The 18,854-nt window shown below is 45.1% G+C and overlaps 2 protein-coding genes across 2 annotated transcripts in view; one reads left to right on the top strand and one right to left on the bottom strand.

Annotated features, from left to right (window-relative positions):
• Positions 1 to 8,007: 8,007 nt before the first annotated feature.
• On the bottom strand, positions 8,008 to 17,741 carry GCM2 (glial cells missing transcription factor 2). Its single transcript, XM_024984032.2, has 5 exons — positions 15,036 to 17,741; positions 11,945 to 12,197; positions 11,641 to 11,753; positions 10,887 to 11,012; positions 8,008 to 9,974 (listed from the first exon to the last, which is right to left on the bottom strand). The coding sequence occupies exons 1-5, from the start codon at positions 15,123 to 15,125 to the stop codon at positions 9,033 to 9,035; spliced, it is 1,524 nt and encodes a 507-aa protein (XP_024839800.1). The 5' UTR covers positions 15,126 to 17,741; the 3' UTR covers positions 8,008 to 9,032.
• Positions 17,219 to 18,854, top strand: part of SYCP2L (synaptonemal complex protein 2 like) — a 65,668-nt gene continuing 64,032 nt past the window's right edge. The window contains exon 1 of the mRNA XM_059880483.1: positions 17,219 to 17,288. Coding sequence (XP_059736466.1) covers positions 17,219 to 17,288 — 70 coding nt within the window. The remainder of the gene's footprint in view (positions 17,289 to 18,854) is intronic.

Here is an 18,854-nt window from a genome sequence, read left to right as displayed (position 1 = left end):
ATGCAGGGGGCCGGGGTTCAATCCCTGGTCGAAGAACTAGATCCCACAATCTGCAATGAAGATCACGTGTGAAGACCTGGCACAGCCAAATACATTTATTTTGTATATATAATAAAGTCTGAGTATTCTAAGCTGTGTTTTACATGTAGGCAGTTTATCAGTGTGACCTGAACTCTGGTTGGGAATGAATCACGAAAGAAGACAAAACAGGAGATGTGTGATGGAATCTGTATTTGAAATGTTGGAGTCTCACCATATGTCTTCCTTCTAAGGATGTACTGAGTCCCATTCTCAGAGGGGTGAGCTTGATCCAAGGATTCCAAGGTCCATGGAAAAGACTCTAGGATAACAAACTGCTTTTGCTTCGTCTGATGCATTATCCTTCAGTCTTTTCCTCTGTATCTTAGGGAGGTTGCTTATAAGCAGACTTCTAGACCACATCCTGTTTTCTGGCTCATTTTCACTCAGTTATTTCAGATTGTAAAGCGCAAGTTTCCCAGGTTTCTGTACAAATCCTCTAAATAATATAGAATCTCAGGGACGTTCCCGGTGGAAGCCCAAGTTCAATCCCCAGACGGGGAACTAGATCCCAGAAGCCACAACTTAGAGTTCTGCCACAACTAAATTAGATCCTGCATGTTGCAACTAAGACCCAGCAAGGTCAAATAAGTAAATAAATAATTTAAAAAATGTAAAACCTCTGCTCCTGAATAAAAAGGAGAAATTTCAGTTCCTCTGAGAGGAAGGAACCAGAGATCAAATTGCCAACATCTGTTGGATCATCGGAAAAGCAAGAGAGTTCCAGAAAAACATCTACTTTTGCTTTATTGACTATGCCAAAGCCTTTGACTATGTGGATCACAACAAACTGTGGAACATTCTTCAAGAGATGGGAATACCAGACCACCTGACCTGACTCCTGAGAAATCTGTATCCAGGTCAAGAAGCAACAGTTAGAACTGGACATGGAACAACAGACTGGTTCTAAATAGGAAAAAGAGTACATCAAGGCTGTGTATTGTCACTCTACTTATTTAACTTATATGCAGAGTACATCATAAGAAACGCTGGGCTGGATGAAGCACAAGCTGGAATCAAGATTGCCAGGAGAAATATCAATAACCTCAGATATGCAGATGACCGGAGAAGGCAATGGCACCCCACTCCAGTACTCTTGCCTGGAAAATCCCATGGACAGAGGAGCCTGGTAGGCTGCAGTCCATGGGGTCACTAAGAGTCAGATACAACTGAGCGACTTCACTTTCACTTTTCACTTTCATGCATTGGAGAAGGAAATGGCAACCCACTCCAGTGTTCTTGCCTGGAGAATCCCAGGGACAGGAGCCTGGTGGGCTACTGTCTATGGGGTCGCACAGAGTCGGACACGACTGAAGTGACTTAGCAGCAGCAGCATGCAGATGACACCACCCTTATGGCAGAAAGTGAAGAAGACCTAAAGAGCCTATTAATGAAAGTGAAAGAGGAGGGTTAAAAAGCTGGCTTAAAACTCAACATTCAGAAAACTAAGATCACGGCCTGTGGTCCCATCACTTCATGGGAAATAGATGGGGAAGCAATGGAAACAGTGAGAGACTATTTTTGGGGGGCTCCAAAATCACTGCAGATGGTGATTGCAGCCATGACATTAAAAGACGCTTGCTCCTGGGAAGAAAAGTTATGACCAACCTAGACAGCATATTAAAAAGCAGAGACATTACTTTGCCAACAAGTGTCCATCTAGTCAAAGCTATGGTTTTTCCAGTAGTCACGTATGGATGTGAGAGTTGGACTGTAAAGAAAGCTGAGTGCCGAAGAATTGATGCTTTTGAACTGTAGTGTTGGAGAAGACTCTTGAGAGTCCCTTGGACTGCAAGGAGATCAAACCAGTCCATCCTAAAGGAAATCAGTACTGGGTGTTCATTGGAAGCACTCATGTTGAAGCTGAAGCTCCAATACTTTGGCCACCTGATTCGAAGAACTGACTCATTGGAAAAGACCCTGATGCTGGGAAAGATTGAGGGCAGGAGGAGAAGGGGATGACAGATGATGAGGTGGTTGGATGGCATCATGGACTCAATGAATATGAGTTTGAACAAGCTCCAGGAGTTGGTGATGGTCAGGCGTGCTGCCTGGCATGCTGCAATTTATGGGGGCACAAAGAGTCGGACGTGACTGAGTGACTGAACTGAACTGAGAGGAAGGAACTACAGCCCTCAAGTCGTCCCACAAAAGGAACAGCCTTCCCAGTGTTCACAGTGGCAGGAAGGGCGGGGTCAAATCTCAGCTCCCACTACACAGCTGTGAGAGTCCCAGCAGAACCTTTCCTCTGCTATTTTCAGTTTTGTCTGAAGCTCATGTCCCTAAACGCCACCCAGTACTACAACGCCATCTGTGTATACCTGCTAAGTCTCCTCAGTTATGTATGACTTGTGACCCCATGGACTGTAGCCCACCAGGCTCCTCTGTCCATGGGATTCTCTAGCCAAGAATACAGAATGGGTTGCCATGTGCTCCTCCAGGGGCTCTTCCCAACCCAGGGATGGAACGCATGTCTCCTGAGGCTCCTGAATTGCAGGCAGATTCTTTACTGCTGAGCCACAGGGTAGCCCATATGTACTGGAGATGACTGCAAATACTTCTAGATTTTATCACATTCCATCTGAGTCTCTTTTTCTAGCTGTATATTCCTGGTCCCTTTAATCCACCTTTATCAAGTAAGTTGGGTAGTTATACAAGGTTACTGGGCTAAATCGTTCGGCCAAACCTTATTCTAGATGTTTCTGTGAAGGTGTGTACTGGCGTGATTCACATTTAGATTGGTAGACTTCCCATAAAAGCACATAGCCCTCCACTGTGTGCCTGAGCCTCACAGGACCAGTTGAAAGTCTTAAGAGGAAAGAAAGAGGTTTCCTGAAAAAGAAGCAATCTTTCCTCAAGACAGGAGCCAGAAACCCTGCCTGAATTTCCAGCCTGCTGCCCTGTGGGATTTAGACTCAGGACTGTAACACCAACTCTTGCCAGAATTTCTAGCCTGTGGACTTGCCTTACTGATTTCTGAAGGTCAGATCTGACAGTTGTGAGCCAATTTCGTATACAGATAGATAGGTAGATAGATAGATATGGATGTGTATGTTCAGTCGCTTCAGTCGTGTCTGACTCTCTGTGACCCTGTGGACTGCAGCCCAGCAGGCTCCTCTGTCCATGGGATTCTCCAGGCAAGAATACTGGAATGGGTTGCCATGCCCCTCTCCAGGGGATCTTCCCAGTCCAAGGACTGAACTATCATCTACCTTCACCTCCTGCATTGCAGGCGGATTCTTCTACCCACTGAGCTACCTGGGAAGCCCTAGATATGAATAAGGATATAGACATAATCTCATCTAGAGGTATATTATATTGGTTCTTACTAAATTTGGTCAACACAACTTAGCGACTGAACAACAACAAAAATTTGGTCCAAGCACCAGTTGGATCAAAATCCTATACTAGAAAAAGCCTTTCGATAGAACACAAGCAGGCCATGAGGTTTTGGATACACAGAGAAGGACGTTTTTGTCCTTCTTTTGAAAGGCTCTGCTCTACCGTTCCTTTGGGTGTAAGGAGTCCGCTGTCAAAGGTGGGATGCAGAAGGTGGGGTATTTATTTAAACAGATTCAATTTATTAAAATAGGCCTTTTGGAGGGGAAAGACAGGGAGCACCGACTAGCAGAGACGGGGGAAATTAGGGCATTAAACTATACTCATCTCTATAACCTATAACCAAGGGCACTGATGCCCGAACATAGAGACTGGAATAGATGGCATCTGTACATCCCCTCTCTGAAATTCCCTGTGCAGTTGAATTAAGGTGGGTTTTTTCGCTACATCTTGGCAACAGTTAGAAAAGGTCTTTAAAAGCACAGTGGTTAGGGTGGTTAAGAGAAGGAGTTCAGGTGGTTTATGAAAACCTGGGTCAGCAGTGTAGTCTGTTTGGAGAGAACGTTTCCAGGCAGAAGGCTTTTCCATTGGCTTTTTTTTAATCTCGCCCTTAAGAAACATTAAACAAGAGAATGCTTATTTTCCACAGGCGGAGGCCCCCATAGGTAGCCAGGTGGCATTTTTACTCAGCAGTGCCCTTCTGATTCATCAGCGGGGCAGCACAGGTGGCTGAGAGCATGGAAAGGCTTAGACACCCTCTTCCCCCGACACCGAGGCTCGGACTGCCTCGAGTTCAAAGAAGATTCATCAGACGAGCTGTAAGACACAATGTGGGTAGCGCAGCTGCCCGAGAGAGAATCAGAAGACCCAGTTCTCAAGGGCTGATTAATGGAAAATCCATTACTGGTGCAGAACACTCTTTGCTTTAACCAGGCGGTATAAAAATAGAAATAAACAGGGTGAGCATCAGCTGAAGGGGTAGGTCCCGGGACTCTGCTTGTCCGACCCGCAAGGTCGGTAAATATAAATGTGCTTGGATTTTTAAAATCTTTATTAAGTTATCTCTGATTTTTATTTTTTTTAGCTTTTTTTTTAAGAAAATATGCGAGTATATTTTTCTTTCATGAAGCAGTAGTTTTAGATTTGGAAAGGAGAGGAAACAGCAATATCATTAATAAAGTGATATAAGCATAAAAACGTATAGGTGCTAGAAATAATGTCAAACTATGTTTTTAAAAAACAAAACACAAAAATATCTATAATTGGAGATTCACATACCATGATTTTTACATTCTAAAGAATGATACAACTATATTCTCTCCCATTAAGTAAACAACTCGTAAAAATATGTTTTTCCCACACAAAAGTTCAGCAGCCAAATTGTTCTAGGTAATGACATTTTCAGCCTCTCAGTTTATCAAATGTCCTTTACCACATTTTGACCAGGAATGAAATTACATTTTAACATTCTCCCCAAGAAAGAAGGCCAAATAAAATACAGAACACCCAGTTAAGCCTGAATTTCAGATAAGCAATACTTTTGTATGTCCATGCAATAATCTTCCTGACCCAGGGATTAAACCTGGGTCTCCTGTATCACAGGAAGACCCTTTAAGGTCTGAGCCACCAGGGAAGCCCTATTTGGGATATACTTACACTCAGAAAGTACTTATTGTTTATCTTAATTCAAACCTAATAGGGAACCCTCTAAATTTTTTGCTAACTCTGGCAACCCCATCACTAAGACAAACTTCACTGGAAGGAATTTGAAGCTCTCAATATAGTTTTTAATTGAAAATATAGACTTTTCTCTACAGTCCAAATCTACATTGAATGTGAAAGAGAAATTCACTCAGTTGTGTCCAACTCTTTGGGACCCCCCACAGACTATACAGTCCATGGAATCCTCCAGGCCAGGATACTGGAGTGGGTAGCCTTTCCCTTCTTCAGGGGATCCTCCCAACCCAGGAATCGAACCGGGGTCTCCTGCATTGCAGGCGGATTCTTTACCAACTGAGCTTAATCGTTTTGTCACCAGCTGCTTTGTCTGCTTCTCAGCACACAGAGCCCATCACATCATGGAAACAATTATTATTATCATGGTCACCAATGCTTTCCACATTGCCAGATCCAATAAAATGAATCCCATAAGTTTCAGTGTGTTGTCTTTTGCTTTCATTACTCTCAAAATATTTTCTATTCTTCCTTGCAATTTCTTCTTTGATTTTCTGATTATTTAGAAGTATGTTGTTTAAGTTATACATATTTGTGAATTTCCTAGATTACTTCTATTATTGATTTCTATTCCATTGTGGTAGGAACACTTGCTTTGTAGGACTTTTATCTTTTTAATCTACAGAGGCTTGTTTTGTGTTGTAACGTTTGTTCTGTTCTGGAGAATGTTCCATGCACACTTTGGAATACTGTATATCTGTTGTTGTTGAGTGTTCTTTGATGCCTGTCAAGTTTCCTTAGTTTACTATATTGCTCAAATCTTCTTTATCCTTATTGATTTTCCGGCCTAATTGTTGAATGCTGCTGTTTAGTCTCTAAGTTGTGTCCACCTCTTTTACGACCCCATGGACTGTAGCCTTCAGGGTTCCTCTATCCGTGGGATTTCCCAGGAAAGAATACTGGAGTGGGTTGCCATTTCCTACTTTAAAGACTTGGAGGCAGAGCCGTGATGGTGGGCTATCTTGTATATTTCAGGCTCCAGGCAACGTTCTTTTATGAAGGTGGAGAGTCAGCCTGACAGAGCACAGGGCTTACTGCTAAAGGAGTGGATGTGATGTGGAGTCAGGTTTATTCTTCTCTGTTACCGCGTGCCTTCTTACTCAGTGGCTTTCAACAATTTCGATGATTTTTTGGCATTTCTTGTAACATCTGTACTATTACTTGCTTAATATTTTTCCTTAAATTGCCTTGTGGCTTTGCTCTGTCTCAGCAAAAATACCCTGAAATCATAGTTGGGATGTGTTGTTCTTTCCCTATTACACATTAAAATAAGTCCTAACTATTAACATACAATATTTGTGGACCATCTAGAATCATCCTGTCACCCAGAACACCCTTGTGCCACACTTTGGGGAATGGTCACCTCAGGGCTTTGCCCAGGGTCTGTCTGTCCACTCCCACCCCTCCCCTATCTACCATCCTGTACAGAACCCTTGTGTCCAATGTTAGGGGATAAGCACTTGGCAGTAATAAAACTCGCTACTCCATGCCAAGCACAACACTTGCTAAGTACAAGTGGGATTTTGTTGATAAATAGCTATAATCAAAGCTAATGTGATGTGGCTAAAAGTGGGGACTCTGGAGATGAATTCAAATTCCAGCCCTGCCACTCACTGTGAAAATCACTTGGCCTCTCTCAGGTAGCTCAGAGGACTACTATGAAGATCAAATAAATTAATACTTGTTCAGGGTTTAGAACAGTATCTGGCCCACATAATTGCTATGTGATTGCTAGATATGATTAGAAGCTGCAAGTTCTGGCAATGGAAACCTAAAGAAAAAAAGTAGTCCATGAATGTATTAGGCATCCTTTCCTTTGAGAAAAAGTTGGCCATGGAACAGGAGTGTGCTTATACTTTTTTTAATCTCGTGGCCAGTAATGCATGCATTCATTACAGCAGTGTATGAGGGCTTTATGAATCAGGTGAGCAGTAGCAATAAATATACAGTGCTCAGTGATTTAAATGGCATATGATTGACTGCAATTTAGTTATGCAGATTGAGCACAGTAATCAAATTTGTGAATAATCCTCCTCCCCATCAATTCTCAAAAATTTATCTCTACAGTTTGTTCTTATTTGAAAATTGAACATTTTCATTAAGCACTTGGAGCTGCGCAGAAGTGTGTGTGTGTGTGCTGGAGCTGCGCAGAAGTGTGTGTGTGTGTGCATGTATGCACACTGCTTTGTTTTTTCTTTGAGTTTGTTGTTGTTGTTGTTCAGTCTCTAAGTTGTGTCTCACTCTTTGTGACCCCATGGACTGCAGCCGGCCAGGATCTTCTGTCCATGGGATTTCCCAAGTAAGAATACTGGAGTGGGTGGCCATTTCCTTCTCCAGGGGATCTTGCAGACCCAGGGATCAAAACTGCACCTCTTCTGTTTTCTGCATTGGCAGATGGGTTCTCCCCCCACTGAGCCACTGGGGAGGTCCTGTGTTTTTGGTAATATTCATTTATTTGACTGCACGGGGTCTTAGTTGCGGCCTGTGGAATCTTCAGCTGTGGCATGTAAGACCTAGTTCCCTGACCAGGGGTTAAACCTGGGCCCTCTGCATTGGGAGCTCAGAGTCTTAGCCACTGGGCCACCAGGGAAGTCCCATGCACAGTATTTGGAAGAGAATTTCTATTATTAGATAGCAAATAGTTTTTTCTTAAATAAACAAAACTTAAACTAGTATGTTTAATCTATTAAAACAAGTGTTTTACAGGTCATACTATGAACAATTTTTTTCTATTTTTGTTATGAAGTAACTGAAGATTCAGCTACATTATTTTAAAATGTTATTTATTATGTTTAATCAATAACATTATCATTTACATTTATGAGGTATACATTTATGAGCTTTACAAATAGTAAAGCTAAATTTGAATAAAACATCTCAATTCTAATTTTGAAACCTAGTCAAAAAATATGCTTTAGTACAGTAAAAATCCATTAAATACACATCATCAGTGTTAGGCTGTCTCTGTTAGGCAAACATTCATCAGCGTTGAGAGAAGATATTCAACTGATACTGGAAACCAAAATTCACTTAGAAACAACTGCACTTTATCACTGTACATGGTAGATTTCCTTAAAAGCTATAGATACATACTTTGGAGATAAAATTATGCAAATTACTTCCTGAAGTATTTTCACAGGTTGTAAATGCTTAATGAAAGTCTTAGGAAATGACTCAGGGGTTAAGATTGTACAGATATCTTTCCAAAGCCATTTTGACAATCCCTAAGAGCCAAATAAAGATTTGTGAAATTCTCTAATAGGATCCAATGGAGGAGGCTTTGAGTGAGAACCAAGATTCTTGATTTCTACTCCAACTAACAAACTAAATGGACGTAGCTCATTAACGTTTGCTCTCACGCCCGTGTGTGTGTGTGTGTGTGTGTGTGCGCACGCGTGCATGCCCGTGTGTGTGTGCTGTGCTCAGTTGTGTCCAACTCTTTGTGATCCCATGGACTGCAGCGCACCAGGTTCCTTTGACCATGGGATTGCTATATTCTCCTCCAGGAGATCTTCCTGACCCAGGGATCAAACCCTCACCTCTTGTGTCTCCTGCACTGGCAGACAGATTCTTTACCACTGTGCCACCTGGAAGACCCAACTTTCATGCTTATCTGTTCATTTGGAAGTCACATTCCAGACCTGATTCTATGTACTATAGTAGGCTTTCCTGTGCAAAATGTACTGCAGTAACTAAACATTTTCAGTCTATAATTTACTCTGATCATTGGTTTTCCTATCATATATATGTACATAAATATCATTGATATAATATATATTTCTTTGCATGCTAAATGAATCTCCCAATTTAAGAGAGAGCTTCCATGTCGTCTTCCACTGCGTACATGAAGACCAGTATTATGCTGTGCCCAGGACTGCTGTTCAAAAGTCCTCATTGTCACAGCTAAAGAATGGACTGATTCGATCTGAATAGTTGGCTGCAGACCCCAGTCTGGAGGAACACACTTCCCAGGCCTCTGCTCCGTCTGTCCGGGAGGGTGCTGCTCCTAGAGGATAAGGCAGAGAATGTTGTCTGACGGTCCAGCAATCTCTGGGAATCTTCAGAGGAAGCGATGCTGTTGGAGAGCTTGTCGTGACGACTGGAGCTGGAAAGTCCAAGGCTCCTGGGTAGATGGACATCTGGGTGTTTTCAGAAGCATAGTCACAGCTGGAGAGGCTCTTTGCATCCCGCACGTTGTCACAGCATTTCAGGGTGGGGGGCTGGCAGGCCTGGTAGGAGACTCTGGTGGTGGTGGTGATCACCGTCTGAAGGGCTGGAGCGGCTGGCGGGGCGGTCGCAAGGTACCTGCAGGGGGGCTGTGGGGTGTGCTGAGGGTGAGTGGCCTCGACCGGGAACTGTCCTTGGTCCATCCTCTCCCCTGGGCCAGCTTTTCCAAGGGCTGGTTTCCAGCTGTGCTGGTTACTGGTGAAATCACAGCTCCTCTCAAAGCTGCTGTAGGTGTTGACGTTGTACGGCAGCGCATTCAGCTGAACCCAGTCCGAGTCCTTAGGGATACTGCCGGCATCTTTATAAAAGGTGGGATACGGGCTTGAATTTGCATACCCAGGACCTGCCAATTCATAGCTGCAAGGGGGCCGGGGCAAATAGATTCTTGGGTTCGAATACTTCTGAAAGGGTGGTACTATGTCTCCCTGGAAGGTGGTGAGGTCGCAGGTAGCTTTGCAAGCATCCGAGTTTGGAAAGGAAAGGCAGTGCTGGCCCGAAACAGGGAAGCCAGCGTCAGGAATCACATCCAAGCCCTCTGGGTTCTCCAGGGAAGGGATGTTGTTGAAATGTCTGCTGTGATCCTGATTCTCTCCTGCCTAAAGAAATGACCCAAAGTTTTTATTTGTAAATAGAGATGTAAATTACATGGACAGCTTCACCTGTCAACAGTCACCAACCAACCAAATAACAAGCAAACACTTTCCGGGCACCCAGTCCAGGAATTTCACGGCTTGAGCTCAGTCTTGAATTCCACGCTGCTGACCTCAGAGGGTCCAGGATAGCCTGGGAGGGTGGGTCTCAGTGGTGGACGATCCTGTCTTCCGCACACTATGTGCAGGAGAGCAGAGGCTTAGGAGCCTGCCGCAGACGTGGGTTCAAATCCTGCCTGTCCCTCATGAGTTAGACAAGTTACCTACTCTCTCTGAGCCTCAGGTTCCTCACTTAAAAATGGGGCTCAATAACCGTAGTTTCTTCTTAAGGCTTTTGTGATCTTAAGAAGTGTAAATCTCTTTGCCTGTATGTCATGGCACATAGAAAGTGCTCAGACAAGACCAGTGCCTCTTATCTTCAGGCAAATATTCTGCCTGCTTGGCATACTTTGGTAGAGAAGCCAAACTGGCTCAAGTTGCACAAAGAACTTTTATCTGTTCTACGTTAATAATGCAAAGGGCCCTCTCAAAGCTGTACTGTTAACTCACTGGGATGCACCTATGTTTTTCTGTATGACCGTTGGATAATTGCCCTTGTAGTAGAATGTCAGCTCATATCCCCAGTCTATCATTAACTGTAGAGATATTCAGCTCTTTTTTTTTTCCCCCAAGGAGAAGAAGGGATTAGAAACCCTATTCAAAAATTTGATTCATTGACATTTTGTTAGAGACATAGAACTTTCACATAAAATCAAACCTTTTAAATTAAGTTATGGCATTCCTATTTAGCGTAATTCTCAGTGTATTTTCTGATGACGACAAATACAGACCACAAGTGTAACATCAGCTCCCCATTACCTCAGGTTCTCGAATTCTCCTTTTCTGTGGTTGGTAAAAAGAAGCCATCTGTCTCTTGATTGCACTTCTTCTAGCTTCCGTCTCTGATTTGCTCTCTGGTCTTGGGTGATCATGAACTCCCTTGGCCTGTATTAATAAAGGGATGAATCACATGTGTTCCTCTGCAGCGAAGCTGGGCAAAAATTAAATATGCCTTTCCCAACATCCCATGTTGTTGTTTTTTCAAAGAAACGGGGGGAAAAATTCTTAAACAAATAAAACTGCACTAATAATAGACATCTTAAAAGATGACCTAATAGTCCTTTTAAATATGAAAAGAACTATAACTAAGTTCACTCTTAGAGAGCACACAGTAGGTGAACTAATTTCTAGGAGCCTAGTAAGGCTAGGCTAGAAGCCACAACACCTATTTCTGACCAGTTGAGCTGTATTTGGCTTGGTCCAGAGTTTCTAAGGGGCTTCCCTGGTGGCTTAGGCAGTAAAGAATCTGCCTGCCAACACAGAAGACAGGGGTTCAGTCCCTGGGTAGGGAAGATCCCCTAGAGAAGGGAATGACAACCCACTCCAGTATTCTTGCCTGGAGAATTCCATGGACAGAGGAGCCTGGCAAGCTACAGTCCATGGGGTCACAAAGAGTCGGACACAGCTTAGGGACTAAACCAGAAACAAGAGTTTCTGAGACACCTGGCAGGTGGCCTGGTCGCTGTGATACGATGAGACTGTCCATCTCAAACTGTGGGGTTCCCTCATCTACCTGAAAAAAGATCGCGTTGCCATCCAGTCGCCAGAAGTTGGTTACAGGGTAACCGCTGTGCCCTCGACAGGGGATCAACTCCAAAGCAGAGTGACAGTTGGGACAAGGCTTCTCTGCAACGCCAGAGGTGGTGAAATATTAATGATTAATATTAATAAATATTAACTATATTAATGTTAACAAAATTAATTAATTAATATTAATAATTCCCAGCCCCCCGGAAGGAAGGAAGGAAGGGGAACGCACTCACTGGGAAGGGGAACTCAGGCCTGCAGGGCCACCCCCACCCGGCCCCACGGCTTACTCTGCTGCTTCAGCCGCGCCTTGTCGCAGATGGCTGGCCGCAGCTGCAACCGCGAGCCGTCGGGCAGGGCGCAGTCCTGCGCACACACCACCACACCCAGGCACGACTTCTTGAGGATGTGGCCATTGTGGTTGTTGGTGTTGCGCATGGCCCAGCCGCTCAGGTGGCGCTGCGCCTTCTTCTCGTCGCTGCTGTAGATGAAACGCACGTAGCCGTCCGGCCACTCGCAGAAGCGGTCAAAGTGAGCTGGCTTCTGCAAAGGTATCCAAAGACAGCAATCAAGTTTATTCACCCCAAATGCCACGCAGCAAGCTTTTAATCTTCTCCAAGCATATCAGGATGAAAACTGAGTCTTTTTAATTCCAGAAATACTGTAAAACCCAGAAGTCGTGCTCTTACGAAATGTCACTCATCGTGTGTGTGTACGCTTCTGACAACTGGCTATAAACTGATGCTTCTCTAGTGCTTCCTACAAAAATGGTACAGGTATTAGCTCTGGCTTTCATACTGCCCACAGACAATAGGCACTAGTGTTATCCCTATTTAACTGAATAGTGAATGGAGGCCAGAGAGCTTCATCGATTTGCCCAAAGTCACACAGCTGGTAAGATCTGGCTGTAGGATTTGAGCCCACACAGTTTGACTCCAGAGCCTGTCCTCCTTACCACCAGGTTATACCACTTCTTGGTATATTTACATATTACAAATATTTTTAAGGTAAGTATTAAAGTGCCAGGGCAGAAAGTGGTTAGAAAGTTCTTCACTGATATACACTTGAGCCTGTATCTTTTCTTCCATCCAGAGGTTTTTCTTCCAAAGCTCTTGGCTTGATACCCAGTACAACATGAGAGAGACAAGAACAGCTTCCCAAAGTAGCCTTCCAGGTTTGCATGCATACGTGCTAAGTCACTTCAGTTGTGTCCACCTCTTTGCCACCCCATGGACTGTAGCCCCCAGGCTCCTCTGTCCATGGGATTCTCCAGGTAGGAATACTAGAGTGGATGGCCATGCCCTCCTCAAGGGGGTCTTCCCTACCCAGGGATTGAACCCATGTCTCTCTCTAATGTCTCCTGCACTGGCAGGTACGTTCTTTACCACTACTGCCACCTGGGAAGCCCAGCCTTCCAGGTTTACAAGGGCGTTACGATGACAGCCTGGCTATAAGATAAACCCGAGCACTTGGTAGAGCCTGCTAAGTCCTGGGCCTCTCTCCAGAGCAATATGGATTGTCATTCTCCTACAAAAACAGCTGCCTGGCTAAAATAATGTGATATCTAATAGACTGAGCACCGCTTTCCTATTCGTGTTTGGTGGTCCTTGTCCATATTATGCATTATTTATACTGCAATGTCTTTCTTGTTGTAAGTTTAATATAAAATTACCCTTTTGTGCACACTTACTATTTACCAGGTACTCTTTATGGCAGGGGTCTGCAAACTAGGGACCATGTGCCTAATTCAGCTTCCCATTTGTTTTAGTACAGCTCACAAGCTAAGAATGATTTTGACATTTTTTAATGGTTGAGGGGACAAATCAAAAGAGTTATATGTTGTGACACATGAAAAGTCACATGAAATTCAAATTTTGCCATCCATAATGAAGTTGTATTAGAACACGGCCATGTACATTTGTCTGCATTTGGTCTGTTTTCACTCTAGAGTGCACTAAACACACATGGGATGAGAGTTTAAGATCGTTATCTAATTCCACTGCTTGATGACAAGTGAATGACCCGGGACGAAGGCAAATTCAGGAACCGTCTCAAGGTCACACCTCGAGGGTAGCCCTTCCTCCTTGGGCTAGCCAGAGCAGGATCCTCTTTCTCCAGCCCAGAGCACCTGCCTCTTTAGAGACGGCACACTCACTCTCTGTTTAAGAACTAATCTCCCAGAGGATAAGTTCTTCACACTTACATGGGAAGTCTAGAAAATCCTTGTGAGAGAACCCATCCTTCCCTTACTTGGATATGGCTCTTTTCTAAAATACAAGAACAGATTCCCCCCTGCCCCGTGGGGATTTACATGGACAGAGGTCAGTAAGAAGGAGATGCCCTTGCTGTACTGAGGTCCACTTTCACAGAATGGCAGTGTGACCCTAAAGTAGGCAGGCTTGAAAACAAACAAATAGATTTCCATGAATGTGTACCCCAAAAGTACTTATCTCTTTGAGAGGCTACACAACATTGCTAATGAATTGCTGTCCACCTGAACACCTGCATGGCAGGTATAGATGCTGAATAAAGGTCAAGTCTCTCTCACTCTTACCAGGGCATTGCCAGAAGTCCACCTCTGCAAATGCTTCCGGGTCACTCCTAATTCTCCTTCCACTACACCCAGGACTTTAAAGTCACTCCCCAGTTTTTGCTCCCAACCACCGTGACCAAGCATAACTGCCCAGCCCATTCCTGGGACTTGGCTTGAGACCCCTTCCTTCTGTTAAAAATGAAAACAAATTCATCCTAAACAGATGACTTTGATTTTCTCCTCACTAGAGAAGTAAACTCAGAAGTTGTGTCCAAAACCTGGATTCCAGAGGCTGTCTGGGCACCTGTGACCTGGTTAGCATGACTACAAAGCCCCCCAAAAGCCACGCTTCATCCTGGCAGCCAGGATAAATGGCCCAAGTCCTGCTGTTTAAGATTCAGTCACTGCAATTTATGGACCTATCTCACAGTTCTGCTGCGTGAGAAGAGGTGGCATCTATATTCACCAAGATGCCCCTCCACCTTTCTAGTGGATGTCGAAGAATGGACAAGGAAGAGTCAGCGGATTTCTACCTCCGTTAAAAGAAAGTGAGGGACGAGGTGTCAGGCTCCCGCCGGCCAGACGACCTGAAACGTGGAGCCTAATTGGACAGTTCCCGCTCCTTTCGGTGTTTTCAAAAGGGTTCGAGGAAACAGGTGGGAGAAGACACATCTCTAACCCCAGCTCTGCCATTTATGGAGTTCCTGAACACTGGCGGGCTCTCAGGGATGTGTATTTTTTTTTTTTTTTTGGAGGGAGGGTGGTGGTAGGGCGGCCTGTTCACAGTCCCTGCCAAGACATCCCTCCTCTTTGGATGGAGAGCGGCGCGCGCAGCGGGTTTCACGCACCTGCGGCATCTGCGGGTCGTTGATGTCCCAGCTGAGCTTCATCCCGTAGGACCACGCGCAGTCCGCCAGCTGCGCCTCCGGCGCCGGCATCCGGTCCTCCTCGCGGGCACTCCCGGCCAAGGGTCCTGAAAGACACAAGAAAAACAAACCAACCTAGAGCTGCCCAAGATTGTTTTCCCCCTGTTTTAAAAGCAAGTGGAGAGAGAGACAGACAGAGAAGCCGATTTAGAAATGCAGAAGCGGCGGACAAGGGTTCAGGGAGGCTCGGGTGGAGCCCTGTTCTTGGTCGCAGTGCTGAAAAGTCTCCACCTGGAGCATACCGCGGCGCCAGGCAGCTGCCCGCACGTTTATAAAGGTCCCCCGCCCAGCGGCCCCGCGCGCTGTGCTCCGCCTTTCCTCGCTCCCCGCCCGCCAGGGCCGGTCCCCCACTTCCAGGCAAGGCGAGGGACGGAGGGGAGGTGGACCTGAGCCCTCGAGGTGACGGGAAAGTGAAGCCTAGACGGGCCAGAGTCGGGGGAGGTTGGAATGTCTAGTTTAAGTTGAAAATCATGTTCATTTTCCTAACTGCGCCCCATCTCTGGGGTTTCCGACTGGATTTAGAGAGAGGCTTTTGAGACAGAACCTTTCCAGCAAAGTCCCCAAGAGGCAATTCTCAGTCCCCAGGCAGTTCGGGAACCACCTCTAAACGCCTGGGAGGCCGAGCGCCCTTGTCCGAGAAGATGCGCGCACGCCTACTAGCTTTGGGGCGCGTTCTTTTCGGGGATTTTGTTCCGGCTGATGTTGTTGTTCAGTCGCTCAGTCGTCTCCGACTCCCTGAGAACCCATGAACTGCAGCACGCCAGGCTTCCCTATCCTTCACCATCTCCCAGAGCTTGCTCAAACATGTCCACTGAGTCGTGATGCCATCCAGCCATCACGTCCTCTGTCGTCCCCTTCTTCTCCGGCCTCTCAGTCTTTTCTGAGTCAGTTCTTCGCATCAGGTAGGAAGTGGGAAGGGGAAGGAGGGGGGAACTCTGCGGCCCCCAAGCGCCCCCTAACCTCTATTTTCTCTGCCGCCCTGGCTACTTCTGAGCCTGTTTTCTTTCTGCTAGGAAAAGGATCTGAGGCTCGGGGATTTCTCAGTCGCCATCCACATGAAACGACCCTTTTAAAAAATAGTATTTTTTCCCCTCCCTAACCGCGTAGAAATCGTCGTGGAAATATCACAACAAAATCGTATTTACACCCATTCCGTCTGCGGAGGCTCTGGAGACTAGAAGAACCAGGTGAGTGCGTAGGGCGCTGTGGGCTTCCCAGGGCTGAGACCAAGCTTTCTTTAGCTGTGCACCCACTTCCTTAGGGTGATTGGAAGGGCCCAATACAAGAAACCAATGGAAGGGGTTTAAGTTGCTCTTTGGCCGCTTCGGTTAGCGAGGGAGAGTGGGTTTCCAGAATTCATTCCCTGCGCCTTTGTTCTTGGGGATGGCACGCTCCTGCTACCAGCATAGCCAGACAGAAGTGACCTGTTAGTTGCGCTGCTGCTGCAGCTGCTAAGTCGCTCCAGTCGTGTCCGACTCTGTACGACCCCACAGACGGCAGCCCACTAGGTTCCCGTGTCCCTGGGATTCTCCAGGCAAGAACACTGGAGTGGGTTGCCATTTCCTTCTCCAATGCATGAAAGTGAAAAGTGAAAGTGAAGTCGCTCAGTCGTGTCCGACTCTTCGCGACCCCATAGACTGCAGCCTACCAGGCTTCTCCGTCCATGGAATTTTCCAGGCAAGAGTACTGGAGTGGGGTGCCATCGCCTTCTCCGGTTAGTTGCTCAGTCCTGCCCAACTCTTTCCGACCCCATGGTCTGCAGCCCACCAGCCTCCACTGTCCATGCGATTTTCCAGACAAGGATACTCTAGTGGCTTGCCATTTCCTTCTCCACTGATCTTCCCGACCCAGGGATAGAACCCGGGTCTCCTACACTGCAGGCAGATTCTTTAGGCAGCCAGATGGAGGCCGGCTTCTAAAGATGTTCACTGTTAGAGGAGGACGCTTGGAACCTGCATCCCGCCAAATCCTCACCCCCGCGCACCTAGAATTTGGCATCGCGGAGCGCGCATGCAAATGCAGCGTGGCACCCTAAGGGAAGGACGCCCAGTCCAGCGCCTCTTGCAGGATTGCAGCCTCTTCTTTGGCGAAAGGTGAGGAAAGAGATGCGCACTTACAACCACAGGAAGCGAATCTCGTCCATGCTCCCAGTCTTCTTAACTTTCCTGGTGGAGGGCAAGTCAAACCAACAGTGAAGTTCGACTCAGAGCCGCTGCCGTTGACGGCGCAGGGGCAGAGAATTCCCAAGAGGGTAAAAGCCAGATTTGGGTAATGACACGAATTTTCTTCTCTCTAGTTTCAAGCTGGGATTCTCTGCTCCCACCCTCCCCCAAACCCCCCTCCCCGCGCCAAGCAGAGGCGCAAAGTTCTTGTAAGAGAAAGTGACAAGTTCATTCCCCAGCCTCCCTACCGCGATCACCCTGCCCCTAAAGTTTCTATGTTCTTGTGGGTCAGCGTTTCTGATTAAAATCATTCACAGAGTTGCCGCGAAAGTCTGGGAGGAAGCGAAAGTCTGGGAGGAAACAGAGAAATGTGTTCACTGTTCACCCACTAGTTTGATCCACAGACTTTCAGTGTATCAACCGCGCACTGAACCTCCTGGCAACTTCTATAATTCAGTTCCTTTTTGGGTTGTCTTCTTTTTCCACGGTTAAAATTACTGACCCTTCTCTTTTCATTTATTATTACAAATCGACATTTCTTTGTCAAGTTTAAGATAATATTACGTTTTAAAATGTTTTAAAAACATTTTAAAGGAGGTCAAGCCAGTCAATCCTAACGGAAATCAGTCCTGAATATTCACTGGAAGGACTGATGCTGAAGCTGAAGCTCCAATTCTTGGATCATCTGATGTGAAGAGAGCCAACTCATTGGAAAAGACCCTGATGCTGGGGAAGATCGAAGGCAGGAAGAGAAGGAATCGACAGAGGATGAGATGTTTGGATGGCATCACCAACTCAGGGGATATGAATTTGAGCAAGCTCTGGGAGTTGGTGAAGGACAGGGAAGCCTGGCATAATGCAGTCCATAGAGTCGTAAAGAGTCAGACACAGCTTAACAACAAAATGTTTTTAATATAACTTCAAAAACGAACTTAAAATCACTTGTGAAAATATGTAGAAACTAATTTCTGGTCTTACTGTAACCATTGTTAAACTATTGCTTTTCTCTGTAATTTTGGAATATTCCTAGAGAGTCCTTACCCTTCAAAAATATAAAAAAGCACAATTAAAGAAAAAGAAAGCCAAGTCAATTAATCAAGTACTTTTTTTTTCTAAATAGATTCTGGTATCCAAAGAAAAGTCGTTGTCTCTACTGTATTTTGTTTGAGCAGAATTAGAATATATATTCCAAGTTGTCCTAAAATCATGTCTGGGTAAAACATGTTAGTAAAAGAAGTTAATCAAAGTGAAAACATAAAAAAATAAATAAATGGTGTTGTCTGTGTTGTTGTCTTTAATTTCTCCTGAATTTTTGAATCCATTAACAACCATGTAGTTTGAAAGGCTGTTATATTTTCCCTACAGTCTGAAAATAATTGATTAAAACTTTTAAACTAATATCAAGAAGACTTAAATGTCATACATTATATTCTTACTGTATTACCTATTTTATTCTCTAAAATAAAGTGCATTTTAACTGTATTTGATTATTTGTTATCAACCTTAAAATTTTTCTGCATTAATACTTACATTGATTCAGAACACTATATTCACAGCTGATTTTGAAATCGTAGTTTAT

Source organism: Bos taurus, chromosome 23 (assembly GCF_002263795.3).
Source record: "Bos taurus isolate L1 Dominette 01449 registration number 42190680 breed Hereford chromosome 23, ARS-UCD2.0, whole genome shotgun sequence".
Taxonomy (NCBI): Eukaryota; Metazoa; Chordata; class Mammalia; order Artiodactyla; family Bovidae; genus Bos; species Bos taurus.
Note: the sequence above shows the minus strand (reverse complement) of the source record. Positions and strands in the feature narration are given on the sequence as shown.

Excerpts from the sequence above, each read along its gene's own strand:
- GCM2 (XM_024984032.2), bottom strand. The coding sequence starts at position 15,125 with ATGCCGGCGCCGGAGGCGCAGCTGGCGGACTGCGCGTGGTCCTACGGG. Across the intron at positions 11,013-11,640 it reads GCAACGCGATCTTTTTTCAG|GCCAAGGGAGTTCATGATCA; the intron begins GTAGATGAGGGA and ends TTATTAATACAG. Across the intron at positions 9,975-10,886 it reads GGAGAATTCGAGAACCTGAG|GCAGGAGAGAATCAGGATCA; the intron begins GTAATGGGGAGC and ends TCATTTCTTTAG.